At 46.0% G+C, this 16,242-nt stretch overlaps 1 protein-coding gene across 1 annotated transcript in view; it reads left to right on the top strand.

Annotated features, from left to right (window-relative positions):
* Positions 1 to 2,765: 2,765 nt before the first annotated feature.
* KIF26B (kinesin family member 26B) overlaps positions 2,766 to 16,242 on the top strand; it is a 494,760-nt gene continuing 481,283 nt past the window's right edge. Inside the window, exons 1-2 of the mRNA XM_059997085.1 lie at positions 2,766 to 2,828; positions 3,649 to 4,050. Of these exons, the coding sequence (XP_059853068.1) occupies positions 2,766 to 2,828; positions 3,649 to 4,050 (465 nt within the window). The remainder of the gene's footprint in view (positions 2,829 to 3,648; positions 4,051 to 16,242) is intronic.

Here is a 16,242-nt window from a genome sequence, read left to right on the forward strand (position 1 = left end):
ATAGAAGGATGAAAGCGGAATAACTAAAAAAAAAAAATCAATTAACAAAAAGAAGGCAGAAGAGACAGGAATGAAAAACAGAGTACACACAGAAAACAGATCGATATTAGCAACAACATGAAGCTCAAAAACCTCACGTTAAGCAACAAAAGCCAAACACGAAAGAATACACGCTGCATGGACTTTACCGATAAAAAGTTCAAGGTCAGGTAAAACTAATTTATGGTGATAGAAATCAGAGCTGTGATTGTGTACCAGGGATGGGGATCACCTGGGAAGAGGAAGGTACGAACTTTCTGGAGCGATGGAAATATATAACTTGATTGTGGTGGTGGCTTACCTGGGAGTGTACAGTTATCAAAATTCAGAGAATTGTACACTTAAAAAAATTGTGCGTTTCACAGTATGTAAATTTCACATCAATTTTTTAAAGCATCAAATCAAACTCTCCTGCGGGGCTTCTGGTTGTAAACTTTGATCGACAGAGGGCGCTCCGAGCTCACCAAACACGCTTTGGAGCCCCATCTACTTTGGGATGCAAATCAGACCACCTCGGGTCTCCTCTGTCTCCAAGGTGAATTTCCCAGCTCCCCAATACTCTTCCTCGACACCACTCCTTCCCCACCCTCGGCTCACTGGCTTCTGCATTTCACCTGGCCACACGCTGCTTTTCGGCAGATGAGCAGTGCATAGCTAATGGCTATGCTATTTTCGCAGCATCTCCGCGCAATACAGATGGGGATGGAAGCTGGCTGGTGTTGCCCGGAGGTGTACCTGACCCCTAAGGTCTTCTCTTGATATGATCACTTTTAAATGCGAAGTAGGAACGTAATGGAAACTTCCACACTGTTTTCGACATCTACATTTTGACCTTCTTACCTCGCTTTAGTGCCTGTGAAACACTCCCACGCAAGGGCTGCGGCGGGAAGGGGTGGGCGGAGGGCAGTGCGAGGGATGCGCGGAAGGAATTTTCCCTGAGGAAAGCAGGTGTGGGGCGGCGTTGCCACAGGGCTCCAGCACCCCAGGATATTGTCTTCCTGCCCCCTCCATATCTCAGAGGGAAGCTAGAGGCTGGAAAGCCCCAGGCGTCCTTTGCGCCCTCGCATGCCCCCAGGCCAGGTCCCTCCCTGGCGCGGAGATGCCATTACACCTCACGTGATCACCGCACGGGGCTGGTCCTTTTAAGAAGCGTCTCGCGGGGTGTTAATTAAAGGTCACAACAAAACAGACCTGCGGGCTCACCAGAAGAAATGTCCTCCCGGGAGATGAAAAATGACACCCCGGAGCAGCTACGTGTGGAGCCCGGCAAATGCCGGCTTCCTGCGCTCCAGGCGCTGCGCCGGGGGCGGAGGGGGACTGGAGAGGGCGATGACTGGGTTCTCCCGGGACACGGCGGGCCCTGCGCGCTGAAGAGCAGAAAGGGGGATGCCGAGGGGACCCCCGGCCAAGGCGAGGCCAAGGCCAGCTTGCACACACCCCCTTCCAGGCCCGCGCCGTCTGCGCCGAGCGTGTGCCGCGCGGCAAGTCCCTCAGTTTCCCTGCCCGGCGGCGGCCCTTTGCTCCCCGGGCTCGTGCGGCCCAGCCCTGGGCGGCTAGGCACAGCACACACTGGGTCGCGGGCGGGCGGGGGCGAAGGACCTGTTCTCCCGCTGCGCTCGGGAGGGTGGCCCCCAGGCCGGCCGGGCTTGGTAGGGCAATTCCAGAAAAGGTTTGCAGGGCAGGTCTAGGAGAACAAAGGCCGGGGGGAGGACCCGGCATATTTGTGGACTTGTTTGTGACTCAATCCCTCTTACACGGCGTTTCAAAGGCAGAACTGCAAGCCTTGCCAGGAAGAGAAAGAACTTGGGGGCGGGGAGGCTCGGGCGCATTTCTGTCCGGTCGCGCTCGCTCGGCGCTGCCCCCAGCTCCAGGCTCGCGCAGTGCTGTTTCATTAGAGCCCTGGATCCGGGCCACTCACCAGCAACTTCCCCGCAACAGGCGAGATTTACGACCCCCTCCCCCGGCTCTCGGCCTCGCAATGTCAGGCAGGAGCGCCGCAACATAAAATGGATCCCGGCAGACGCGGCGGCTGCAGCCAGGCGGCGGGCTCCCCGGAGGGGCCGCTGTTCGCGAGGCTCCGCGCTGCGCCCCGGCGCACAAGCGCGCCCTGACCGCAGACGCCGGCCGGGGCGCCCCGCCGGCCGGGCCACGCCGCCGCCCCTCTCTGCCCTCGTGCAACTGTCAGGCAAAGCGGGCCGGCGGATATTGGCTCCCCAACACGCCGAGGCTCCTCCCCGATCTGGATCTTTATATTTTGGGAGAATTTCTTTGAACTCAGTTACCAAGCTCCGCGAAGGAGACAAGTTCCCAGAGCCGGCTCGCCGGCGGAGGCGAGGCGGGGGGCCCGCCCACCTTGTCTGCAGCTGCCGTGTGCCCCGATTGTACTCGTCTTTTCCCTCGTGGAGGAAAACGGACTCGCTAGGCTGAGGAGAATGCCAATTATCTGGATGTGACCGTGAAAAGAGAACGTGTGGTTGGAGAAGGCAGGAGAGAAGGAAACGCATTATTTGAAGAGAAGAATAAACCAGGCATTGCAACCCTTCTGCAAATTAGTGCTGTTACTTCTGAGGTCCATCTGCTTTTATCCCCCCGCCCCCTTCAGTTAAGAAACCTTGACTTGAGGGCCAAGAGACAGCCCCCTACAACTGGACACCCTTCTGGGTTGGAAGACCTTTTGGATGTAGCGTTGGTGGAACATTTAGACACTCTCCTCTGGAAAAGCCACCATGAATTCGGTAGCTGGGAATAAAGAGAGGCTTGCAGTCTCCACCAGGGGCAAGAAATACGGGGTAAGTTGTGATGGGTATAATGCGGAGACGCGTTACCGGACTCTTCCCGGCCAGGGTTCCCCTTTCCGGGTAACGTGCAGCCAGGGCAAGGTGGCCCCGAGCTCTCCTCCCGCTGCTGAGGCGCCTCGGCTGGGCCAGCCGGCGTGCGCGCGCGGAGGCGGGTCCGCCAGCAACGACGCCAGCGCACTCGCCTTGCCCTCGGAATTTTTGCAGCCCTCTCGGTCCTTCTCTTCCCCGCATCCCTAACTTTTGCAGCATTCCTGCACTTCCAAGCAGAGTTAAGCCGAATGGGAGGGTTTCCCACGATTTCTCTGCTGTTCTTAAGGGACCGTTTTCCGGGAGGCGGGAGAACCTTTCATTTACCTTCAGGATCCGGAGGGCCTTGCCCTGAATGAATAAAAATCCAAAAGTCATAGCCCCCCTCCGCCCCCCGTCGTCCAGGATCTTAAAAGTGAGCTCCTGCTGGGGTGGGTGCCGGATTCAAAAGCGCGGGGAGCTGAATCCGTGGGTTCCTTTGCAGAAACCATCGAAATTCCCTGAGCGAGTGAGCCCCTCTCCTCCAAACCAGAGGAGTCCGCCGCCTCCCGGGAACCGGTGCAGGGGTCACCCGGGCGACGGGGATTCACTTAAACACAATTAACCAGACATAGGGAGGCAGATTTGGCCGCAGGGCTCAGAGCGGCCCCTAACGTGCGCCCGTGGGCGCTTGGCCGGGTCCTTGGTGGCGCGCAGGTCCCCGGGCAGGCGGGAGGGCGGCCCTTGGCAGAGGCGCGGGAGCCAGCCGCCCTGCGGCCCCTGACACCGTGTGTCTCCCCCGCAGGTGAATGAAGTCTGCTCGCCCACCAAGCCCGCGGCGCCCTTCTCCCCGGAAAGCTGGTACCGGAAAGCATACGAAGAGTCGCGCGCCGGGAGCCGCCCCACTCCCGAGGGCGCGGGCTCGGCGCTCGGCTCGTCGGGGACGCCGTCCCCCGGCTCGGGCACCTCGTCCCCGAGCTCCTTCACGGGCTCCCCGGGCCCCGCCTCCCCGGGCATTGGCACCAGCTCGCCTGGCTCCCTGGGCGGCTCGCCAGGTTTCGGCACGGGCTCCCCGGGCTCGGGCAGCGGCGGCGGCTCCTCCCCCGGATCGGACCGCGGCGTCTGGTGCGAGAATTGCAACGCCCGCCTGGTGGAGCTGAAGAGGCAGGCTCTGAAGCTGCTCCTCCCGGGGCCCTTTCCCGGCAAGGTGAGCGCCGCCGGGGACAGGGCTGGGCGGGCAACAACTGCGCGCCTCGCCGCGGCCGTGGATCGGGGGACCTGCAGCGCTGTGCGCTGCTCGGTTCCAGAGAAGGCGTTGGCCGAGCCGGGTCAGCTCCCGGCCTCGGGGGCGACCCTGCGCGTCTCCCCCGCCAGAACTTCCCCGGGCGCAGTGCTTGGATGGTGCGTACGCGGTTCCAGGCCTCGCCGCCCACCGGGGCTGCCCAGGTTATTCTTCCTGCTGCCCTCCACTCCTCAGAGTGCCCTTTCTGTGCCCCCAGGACTCGCCCATCCATCCCGTTGGTCCTGCGCGGTGCTGCCTTCGCCCGAGACCCTCTTCCCGGGCGTCCACAGGCCTTTGCCGCGTTGCAGGCCGGGGACATGCTGACACCAGCTACTGGGATTCTTTTCTTTCCGCGCCCCCCTACCGGGGCGACTCCTTAGATTTTTCTCCCCACCCCCATCCGTGATCATTTACAAAAATGTCGGAGGGAGTAGTAAAAGCGGGCTGATAATTAGGAGTTGGCATTTCCCATTGCCTATTCGTGAGCCTTCCTTCCCAGGGCTACCAAAACAGAAACACATATTGGAAAGTCAGCATTTCCCCCTAACCTCTGTGTGTCTATCAGAGGAAGATTAAGGGGTGAGTAGTTCTTTGAGCGGGGCTCCCTCCTGCCTGCACCAGTGCTGAGCACGTTGATTCCTCCATGGCACCCCTGCCAGCGTTGTGTGTGTCCCCAGAGTGTAACACAATGCAGTTGTATTTGCACTGTTCGGTCTAAGTACTATCAAATGATAATATTTACTCTTTCACTTCAAAGAGTTTTTTTTATCAGTGCTTAGAGAGAAATATCAAGAACACAGCGTGAATTGCTGTAGAGAATTCTGACCCTGTTCAGTGGGACTTTCTGGTTTGTACTTCTGTGACTTTTGAAGTGAAATGTGATTTTGAGTAGTGGAGTCTAGGAATAGCTGCATCTGCTTGCCGTTTCTGCTTATCCAAATATACACACATTGATCTTTTCATACGCAAGGGTTGAATTAAACAGATACCCGCAGGAGTTGTAAAATTTTAAATGTGGAAAGTTGCCACCAAGAGAATTGGTTTTATGAATCCCGAATTTATCTCAAGAGTAATTAACTTGTAGATTGTTGTCAGTATATGCCATTTTCGTAGTTTCAAAATAAATCTGTCAGGACACCCCTAAAAGTAAATCTCAGGGACTCTAAAAAGCTTATTTCACTCTTGCATGCCATATTTTCCGATTTAACACTCTTTTCACTCACAGATTTATTTACTCTTGTGATTGTTTATCAATATTATTTGATTATCTACTACACTCAAGGAACTGTGTTAGGCACAGCAATAAAATAACAGGTACACACAGCCCTTGTCCACATGGAGCTTATATTCTAACGGAGGATACAGACATTAACCACAAAATGCACAATTCATAATTTGTTTCCATTTGCCGTGAGTGCTACGGAGGAAGAGTGTGGGATGCTGTAAGTCTGTATAACCAGACTAGACCAGCTGATAAATTTTGAAGAACTTTGGTTCTTTTTTTTTTTAATTTAAGTCTTTTTTTTAAAATTAATTAATTTATTTTATTTATTTTTGGCTGTGTTGGGTCTTCGTTTCCGCTCTAGTTGCAGCGAGCGGGGGCCACTCTTCATCGCGGTGCACAGGCCTCTCACTATCGCGGCCTCTCTTGTTGCGGAGCACAGGCTCCAGACGCGCAGGCTCAGTAGTGGTGGCTCACGGGCCTAGTTGCTGCACGGCATGTGGGATCCTCCCAGACCAGGGCACGAACCCGTGTCCCCTGCATTGGCAGGCAGACTCTCAACCACTGCTCCACCAGGGAAGCCCAAGAACTTTGGTTCTTAAAGATATATTTTTGGCAATCCTAGTAAATTGCAGCCTACCAATTTTTTCTAGAACATTCTTGCGGACCTGTTCTTACAGTAATTTCTTTGTGTTGTTGAATGCTCCGTGTGTGCCAAGGTAAATTAAAATACACTCTTTTCATAAAAGTGGAGGGAGGAAAGGAAAACTATAGGAAGAAAAAACAAATGTTGAAACTTAAATGCATCCATCATGTTTTGTGGAGTCATGTGACAAAGTAGATTTTTGGCTTTGTTGAAGCAGCCTGGAAAATTCATTCACAGTGCAATAGGAGGCAGCTTGATATATTTGGCAATTTTATTTATGTGATGAAATAAAAGTGATGCTGGGAAACTGATTATATTATCAGAGTGATGGCTCCAGAGGAAACGTTGGATCTGGGGAACCTCAATGCTCTACACCAATTTAAAGTGATCCAGGCACATCTAGAGAAGAGCTGTCAGTCTTGGGGACAGTCACATGGGGTCACTTTAAGTGCACACATGAATTTGCCTGGAGTTTAAGATGTGATGGAGCACAGTGAAACATGACATGTGGTGCAGGGAGAACATCATAAGACTTAGCCAGAAACAAGGGTTGTTCGGATGACCTCATTGTTAGTAATGAGGTATGGGGCCAGAATTTTAACTACCAATCCTCTGCCTGTCTCTGGGAATAATAATTTTAGGGTTTTTTTCTTTTTTAAGTATTGGTACCCTCAGGTAATATTTCCATTACACCTTTAAAGTTTGCAGCATTTTTTTTTTAAGTTTGCAGCATTTTAACCAAACAAATGTTGTGTTCTCTCAAGCACCGTGGATGGAGGCCCACGTAACTCCAACACAAGGCCTTTCTTCTTCCCTGAGCCAGATTTATGAGCAAACTGTGGACCTCCGTAGCCCTCAGGCACAGAAGGAGTTAAGTTTCATTAGAACAAGAGAGGTCATTGTGACTCCAACATGTAGTTTGCCCTGAAGAGTAAGGGTCTGGAAGATAAAGGCATGTTTTTGAGAGGTAATTAGCAAAAATCATCTTTGTAATTCACTTAAGATGAATTTGGGGACTCTTCTTACATAGAGTATTACATTCTGTGAGGTGGTATTAAAAGTCTCCTCGGTAGGCATTTAAAAGTCAAAGGCAGAAGAGTACATCCAGGAACCTTATAATTTTAGGGGAGATTTGGTTTTAGTTCTTTCTCTACCACCGATTTATTTTGTGACAGTGAGTAAATCAGTTTTCCTCTGTATTTTAACTTTCCCATTAATACACGAAGGAAAAAATGATTCAGACTCTAGAGGATCTTTTAAATGATTAGAATGTCAAAAAATTATTTTAGGTGAGGCTTGAAAAGTGCTTCCATTCTTTAGAGAAAGAGGTGAAGGTTTATCTTTTTTTTTTTTTGCCATACCGCGGAACTTCCCTGACCAGGGATCGAACCTGCACCCCCTGCAGTGGAAGCGTGGAGTCTTAACCACTGGACTACCAGGGAAGTGCAAGATGTGGAGGTTTATGATTATTAACTAGACAAGATTCTATGGGATTTATGTTTTACAGAATTTAGGGCTTTTCTTGCAAAATATTATCCACTTTCAGTTTCTGATTTCATCAGTACATTTCCCAAATATCATTTTGCCATGTGAATTCTCACATCATGCCCACTGGTAGGTAGCCAGCACTGTTGAATTCCCCCAGTTTTGTCTCTGAAACAGTTGGTTAAGGAGGGGAGGTAAAGTGCTGGCGGGCCCATGCAGGGAGGTCGGGCTGGTCCCAGGAGTTAGACAGTGGCTCTAGTGGCCTGAGGCGTGACCACCCGGTTCTGAGCACTCTCAGTACTAGTCGTGTGTCCACTGGAGAATGAGACTTCATGGCAGAAGGCTACACGGCTCGGAGGTTTCTAGCTTGGGTAACTGGGTGGGTGGGGTAATGTTGACTGAGGCAGGAAATGCGAAGAGATACAGATTTGGGGGGAGCTCACAGAGAAAGATGATAATGGATTTGGAAGAGATAGAGAATAAAGGCAGATTTAGGAATGACACAGACTGAGGAATGTCGAAGAGACAACTGTGAGCTCACGTAACTCTTAATGATGCTCTGGATCCCACCTGTCAAATAGCAGCTCACCTGAGTGAGTCAAGATTTTTGCCTGGTGACAGACTGTAAACCATTTGGATTGACTTATTACTTCAGTCAGTAGAAAAAGTACTTATTGGGTTTATATCATTTCTTTCCTAGGGCTAGTAAGTGAAAGTGGTCAGATAAAAGGAAAGAATGTGGTTTTGTAAAGTGTTGGGATTTTAAGTGAAATCAGTCATTTTACCCATTGTGGTGTCCCACTGTGTAAATATAAAACCATTTCATATCCATTGGCCAGAGCATCTTTCCTGTTTTATACACAGTCAAGGCACGGAGCCAGAAATGCGGGCCAAGGAACGAATCTCCCATTTTGGGGCTATCCTAGATCATTTCGAGATCTGTTACAGAACTTTTGAATTGACAGTGTAAGCCCTATGAAACATCAGCCCCAAAGAACTCCCTGGGGTAAGTAGAAATGTTCCAGGTTGGCAGATGGTTATCAGACATCTATTCATTTCCATATCAATAAAAGAAAATCTTTTATATAAAAAACAGTACAGAACTACATTCCTAGCTGAATTTTCCCCTGGTCATATATTCTGGGTCCATTTATGCCCCAGAAATGTCAGGAAGATTAGCCAGACATACTGAGAAGAGTGGCCAGGAATCACAGAGATGAAAGAAAGGAATGTGTCAGGGGGTTTAAGAATACCAAACGTAGACTCTAAATAGCCAGGGCCCAAGTAAGTCTAGACTTGGGAATATATATATACATACATATATATATATATATATATATATACACACACACACACACACACACACACACATATATATATATGTATATATATATTTTTTCAGTTCAAAAACAGGGGTATGAAAAAATAACTCCATTTAAAAGATCCCCTAGAAGCCAATGTAAGACTCTTTATAAATAGATACTGAATTTTAAGTACTTATTAATTATGAGAAAAGTCTATTGGAAATCTTTTTATGAACACATGGCTGTTTTCAGAAAGCTTCATTTGAATCTTTTCCATTTCGGAAATATTTTAGATAAGGGATCAGCTAATAGATAATATCGGTAATGAAAAAGTCCAGTAGCATTTATCATTAAAACATTTCTCAAACATTTTAGGTAGTATAAAAACATTCCCAGTAGAGACATATGAGCAGTAGTATCTTCTTTAAGGCTTAGTAAGCTATGGCATAATTGCATTTCATTCTACCAGACTTTTAATTGTGAACCAACAGGGTCAGTTTTTTTTTTTTTTTTTTTAACTTTTAATGAACTAGACTCTCTAGAGTTTTAGGAAGAAAATGAGATTTAAGGGTCAAATCAACTTTAGCTTCCTCCTGAGAAAATGTTATCTTTTGATTTTATATAGTATAAATATCAAACTCAGAATTTAGAAAAAAACAATATTTAGGCTACTATCACAAAACATTAAATTATATAAGCACTGAATTGGGACATTCATCTGAATAGAAGAAACACATGGTATTTATTATATAAATATTTTGTGAGATTATAAATGTAAAATTTGTATCTTACATAAAATGACAAAATTATAAATTTTAATCTTAAAAATATAAGTTAGAGAATGTAAAATTATTTTGGTATATAACAAATACTGATTTTTAAAAATTTTTACAAAATTATATAAACGGAAATTAGCATAAAATGAACAAATCAAACACTAACATATTAGTTTAGTTCATATATATAATCAAGTTAAAGCACTAAGTATTTTCAGATTCCTCACATCTCCCTGATATTTTAATCTATTTGAAATACTTACTGAGTAAACAAATACATTCAAATAATTATCACTGAGTTTGTGATCTGGAGAATTTTTGAAAAGTACATTCACGACAAGATATAAATTAATTTAAAAACAATGTCAAGTACATTAGAAACAGTATATTAAATTAGGAGTTTAAAAGGAGAAAGGTGTAAAAATTAGTTGGAAGATGCAATGAACAGGAAAGACACTTATTCTATTAAACACCAGGATCACTGGAACGTTCATTCATCCTTCATCCCAAAAGTATTCGTTGAACTGTTACGTGTGCTAATAACTAGTCATATGAGTTGTTAAGTTTGTAGTCACGGATAGGTTATTTATTAGCCACTATCCTAACCTTCCCACTAGCACTATTCTCCACACCCTGACCTTTACTTCAGAACCCCTAAACTCCCTGCAGTTAAAGACTCAAATCCAAGTAGAACTGGTGGTCTCATGGACACTACTTCAACTCTGACTCCAATCTACTGTGAATAGCCAATACTAGCATCATATGGCTTTAAACATTCTATTGTGGATACTATTGTGGATTTGTATTGAGTCAACTACATTTCCCAGAATTCTCCTCCCTGTAGGGAAGGGAACAGAGATAGTTTGAGATGTTGAAGATGGAAGTGAAGCAGCAGACACATTCTTCTTTGAATCTTGAAGAGTCAGTGCCGGGCATGAACGATTATAGCTCATCACATAATTGTCTCTTCTGCCATTGGTATGAGGCAGCAGCTAGGCTCCTCTACTTTCTGATGGATTTCTTAAGATCGTCCAACTACTGGACCAGGTGTATGTTTTGCTTCATGATGAAGGGCACCATCCTCTCCTGTGGAACATCTCTATCACTGAAGGTGAAGATGTCTAGGTATTGAGAGACTGAGGAGGGTTCTAGGCTATCCTTGTGGGTTCCAGCACATCCTCACTGGTTCAAGTTTTTCCTTGCTTCCCCAAATTTGTGTTTATTTCTCCTTGCCGATGGCCCTACTGACTTCAGGGTCTAACTCTGGCAGGAAGAGAGGAAAGTAACCATTTTGAAATATGCAGAAAGTGTTTTCCATAACAGAGGCTTACTTTCCAGCAAAACAGACTTCTCAAGAGCCTTAGTTCCCTGGTGGAAGGGCATCTCCCTGATTCCACCTTCTTCTAGCATTTCTTTTTCACTGCCACACCATCAGGGCTCAACAGTGGAGGAAAGCTCCAGTTTTTTTTTTTTAATTAAAAAAATTTTTTTTATTGTATATATATTTTTTATTTTTGGCTGCTTTGGGTCTTCGTTGCTGCGCTCGGGCTTTCTCTAGTTGTGGTGAGCGGGGGTTACTCTTCGTTGCAGTGCCTGCGTTTGTCGTTGCAGTGGCTTCTCTTGTTGCGGAGCATGGGCTCTAGGCACATGGGCTTCAGTAGTTGTGGCACGTGGGCTCAGTAGTTATGGCGCACAGGCTTAGTTGCTCTGGGCATGTGGGATCTTCCCAGACCAGGGCTCGAACACATGTCCCCTGCATTGGCAGGTGGATTCTTCACTGTGCCACCAGAGAAGTCCCATGGTCAGTTTTTATAGTGATTTAATTCACTTTGTAAAAATCCCTGGCCTGTAGTCATTTCTTCCACACTCATTGCAGATAATATTATTGCATTAGAAATGTGATTTTTAAATGGCTGAGCCTGGTAATTTGTCGGCATTTAGAAGGATTAAGTCAATAAAATAGGCAACATCAGTTGCTCTTTGGCATTATATCACAGATCAAACTGAACCATTCATCAGCTAATAATAATGGTGATGGTAATAACAATGATGATTACAAGTGGCTAACAATTATCATCCTTAGTATGTGCTGTACTAATATATACACACATACTTACATACATTCATAAAATCTCATGTAGCAAAATGAAGATGAACCCAATTTCTTTTCTTTACCCTGGAATTCCAGGTGATTGATGTGGTTCAGGTCACAAAAGGAAGTACGAGTAAAGATGCAAGGAACAGAGAAATCCAAGGATGCTTCTCCCCTTCCAAAGCCATTGAGGGTATTACACTATTAGTATAACTACCTGAGTGGAGACCCTTGCTTGAGGGAGAAGGTTGTGGTTATTTTTCCTGGTAACTTCACTTTCAGGATGGGGGGAAAGTATGTGAGGTGGTCAGGACCCTGAGCTGAGTAATTTGCTTGGCTGGAATGTGTTAGAGGGGGCAAAGGAACTTCCTTATATTTATATTCACTTGGTTGAGGCTGTTGTCAACCCTTTCTGAAAAGCCCTGCCCTAGGGACCCGTGGAGACTGTCTGAGAGGACATGTTCTTTAGCTAGACCTTCTGCGCCACGTCAGCAGGGCTGCCAGACTCCACTCTGTTTCATCCCCGCAGAGACTGGTGCAGAGACCACGTGCACGCTGGTGTCTGTGAGGGTTCCCAGTCTCTTTTCAGGAATGCAAAACTAATTTCCTTTTTACCCGTATCTTGAGTCACAGGCTGATCATAAAAATCTTTCCTTTTTTTAAAAAAAATCTCCTGTGTGGTCTTATTGTGTCAAAGAAGCACTGTTTAGAAAGAACTCCCGTTGATCTTTCAGACTCAAAGGCACCAATCAGAAATGTCTTAAGAGTATATTTGTGTAGGTGCAAAAGGACTGGCAATACATCTCTATTCCTAAATTGCTTTTGAAATATTAATTAGAATAGTGAATCAGTTTGTACTCATCATCCTGCTTCCCACTGCCTTTGGGATGCTTTAGAACCCATCTAAGAAAATTAGATTTTGAATTATGGTTAGAAAGGTTGTCTGTCCACCTTTTCCAGGTTTTAAAGAAGTTCACCTATGTTTTCCTTGAATATGTGTAAGGTTTCCTTTCTAATAGTTAGACCTCTGATCCATTGGGAGATTATTTTGGTGTATAATGAGAGGTATAGATCAATTTTATCTTTTTCTAAATGTCTATCCAGTTGTCCCCAAACCCTTTATTAAAACATTCATCTTTCCCCCATTGATTTGAAATAACCATTATCATAAACCAGATTTTCAGTACTTGGGTCTACTTCTGGACCTTCTGTTATATCCCATTTATCTGTCTTTTCACGTACCAATTCCATACTATTTTAGTTACGGAAGCTTTGGAGCATGTTTTAGTACTTGGTAATGTTGGCTCTCTCTCTTTCCCAAACAATGCCTTTCCTTTCTAGTAGTTTCCTGGTTATTCTTCCAGACTATTTTCCCATATGAACTTCAGAATCAACTTGCCTAACTCCATAAAATTTTTTAAAATTGGGACCATGTTAAACTTATACATTAACCTGAGGGATATTTGGCATCTTTATGATGTTGACTCCTTCCCAAGAACATGGAATGTCTTTCCATTTGAACACATCTACTTTTCAGCAATTTTAAAGGTTTTTCTTGTAGAGGCTTTATTTCTTGTTAGATTTATTTTTAGGCATTAAAAATACTTTTTGTTGCTATTTATAAAGGAGCTCTTATCTTCCATTATTTCTTCTAATTGATAATTGTTAATATATAAGAAGGATATTATATATATCTTACATATATATCTTATATCCTATTATTAAATTGTATTACTGTATTCATTAGTTTTTAAATGGGTACTCTTGGATTTTCAAAAGGATTTATCTTCTACAAATAGAGACGGCATCACTCCTCTCCTTTGCTAATTTTATTCCTCTAATAGTTTTCTCTTGTTTGTTACATTGATTTATGCCTCCAACACAGTGTTAAATGGTAATGTATGGTGGGCATGTGTACAGTTTTTCTCACTAAGTAAGATCTTGGCTTTTGAACTGAGGTCTCTATATATTTTTAAAAGTTAGGGAAGTATCCATCGGTTCCTATTTTATTTACTTTTTTCCATCAGGAATGGGTGTTATATTTTGCCAAGGTCTTTTCAGTATTTAGGGAGACGATCATATGATTTTTCTCCTTAGATCTATTAATATTGTGAAGTATTATCATTGCTTTCCTAATAATGAACCATCCTTGCATTCCCATAATAAACCCTACTTGGTCATGATGTATTTTTTTAAATATGCTGCTGGATTCAGTTTGCTGATATTTTATTTTTTGTTTTTGCTTCCATATTCGTATGCCATAAGCACTTTTGATTCCCACTCGTGTACCATCTATGGTACTATATGCCATATTATAACCAAGATATGAAAAAGACTAAAAATTTCTGCCCCAGAGCAACTCCCAGTCTAGTATTAGAGACAGACAAAGAACCAAAGAGTTAGGGTGCAGCATATTAAATGCTGGACCATGGGCTGTGGAGGCTGCTAGGAAGCAAAGAGAGGTGAGGCTCGGGCTGGCTTTGGAAGAGTGAGTAGGAGTTCAGCATGTGAACATGGTGAATCACCCGCATTCCAGGCAGAGAGAATGGTGAGCGTTAGGGCACAAAGAGGTTATGCACACTCAGTATCCTGGGGGAACTGCAGTGGTGCGTTGCCGACATAGTGCAGTGTGTGCATATGGGTGAGTGACAGGCTGGGGAGGTGGCAGGGAGAGGATGAAGGGCCTCGTAGGCTAAAGAATCTGGATATTATCCTATAGGCTGGGTGGCCATTGAAGGCTTTCAGGAAGGGAGTGAAGTGATCAGATATTCATTTAAGAAAGATTGCTCTGATAGGGAGAGAGAAACTGGATTCGAAGAGTGGTATCATGGAGTTCAGTGGAGAGGCCCCTCGCCGTGGCCTCAGTGAAAGATGGTGCAGACCTAACTAAGGCAGTAGCAGTGCGAATGAAGAGGCAGCCTGGCCCTGACAGATTTTGTACATAGAAAACCCATGGCGGCTGGCAGCTGAGAAATGGGGCAGGAGCAAGAGGATGAAGATTTCTGGCTAGGGCAAGTGTGAGGGTGCTGCAGCCGTTAATTGAGATGGAGAATACAGGCAGAGAGGGGGTTTTTGTTATGGTGGGTCTGATTTTCAAGGATGGGTGTGAATACTAAAATTGGTTTGGGTTCTCTAGAGCTTGAGATGGAATGTTCCAGTGGGGTCCAGTGGGGCTCTAGAGTGGATTCAGATCTGGAGCCGTGGATCTGGGAAATGTCAGCATGAGGAAGGTGGTGGAATCCACAGATGAGGTGAGCTCTCCCCGAAGGATGTGTAGAGTGACAGACGGTGAAGTGTGGAGCTGTGGGACCCATTGACATTGAAGGGACAGGCAGCCTTGAGGAGTCAGGAAGACAATTCAAGGAGAGACCAGAAAAGGGGGAGGAAGATAAGAAAAAGTGGTATCATGGAAACGGAGGGAGGGGTGAGCTTGAGAAGGTAGGGGTGATGAAAGGTCAGATACCTTGGAGAGATCAAGGAGGTAAGGACTGAGGTTTCCACTGAATCAGTAAATAGGAGGTCACCGGGGATCTTTGTTAGAAGTTTCTGGCACCCTGGAGAAAGGCAGGCAATGACAGTGTGTCCAGGAGTGATGGAGAGGTGAGGACATCTGAGGCAGCTCAAAGTTGTTGAAGACACTGAGAGGTTAAGAGAGATTCATTTTCTGAGGCTCTTATGACCTTAAAACATGAAGATCTTGGGTGCAAAACTAGGCTGCATCACCGAGTGTGTGACCTTGGGCAAGTCACTTAGCCTTTCTGAACCTGGTTATTCTCACCTTTACAATGGGGGTGAGCTTCCCTGGTGCTGAGTGGTTAAGAATCTGCCTGCCAATGCAGGGGACATGGGTTCAAGCCCTGGTCCGGGAAGATCCCACATGCCGCAGAGCAACTAAGTCCGTGCGCCACAGCTACTGAGCCTGCGAGCCACAACTACTGAGCCCGTGTGCCACAACTACTGAAGCCCATGCACCTAGAGCCTGTGCTCCGCAACAAGAGAAGCCACCACAATGAGAAGCTGGCGCACTGCAACGAAGAGTAGCCCCCGCTTGCTGCAACTAGAGAAAGCCCGCGCGCAGCAACGAAGACCCATCGCAGCCAGAAATAAATAAATAAAATAAATGTATACAATGGGGGTAATGTTGGGCCCTGCCAGCGTTGCTGTGAGGAGCTGGTGAAATTGTGAGATGATATCCAACCATCACTTTCTGTTTTATTCCAAGGATGCCCCACAGGAAGTTGAATTTTATGACAATTCCTTCCTTCCCTTTCTCTCTCTCTTCCCTTCCTTTTTTCTTTCTTCTTCTCTCTTCCTCTCTCCCTCTCTCTCTTTCTTTTTCCTTTTGCCAGTGATCTGACACCAAAACAGAAAAGCAGTTGTCAGAGAAGGTGGAACCATTAAGCTCGTCTCCTTTCCCGTTTCCTCACCTCCAAGTGAAGAAAGCGTCTCCTACTTATTTATTCATTTGTAGGGTGGCTTCCACAGGACCAGGAGAACTCGGTTGATGAAAATAGCTACTCCTTTTAGTTGAGATGCCATGAATATGGATTGAGATTATTTGTCACAGATGGAAATGCCCCCTTTAAGCCCTG

This window comes from Delphinus delphis, chromosome 1, assembly GCF_949987515.2.
Source record: "Delphinus delphis chromosome 1, mDelDel1.2, whole genome shotgun sequence".
NCBI lineage: Eukaryota > Metazoa > Chordata > Mammalia > Artiodactyla > Delphinidae > Delphinus > Delphinus delphis.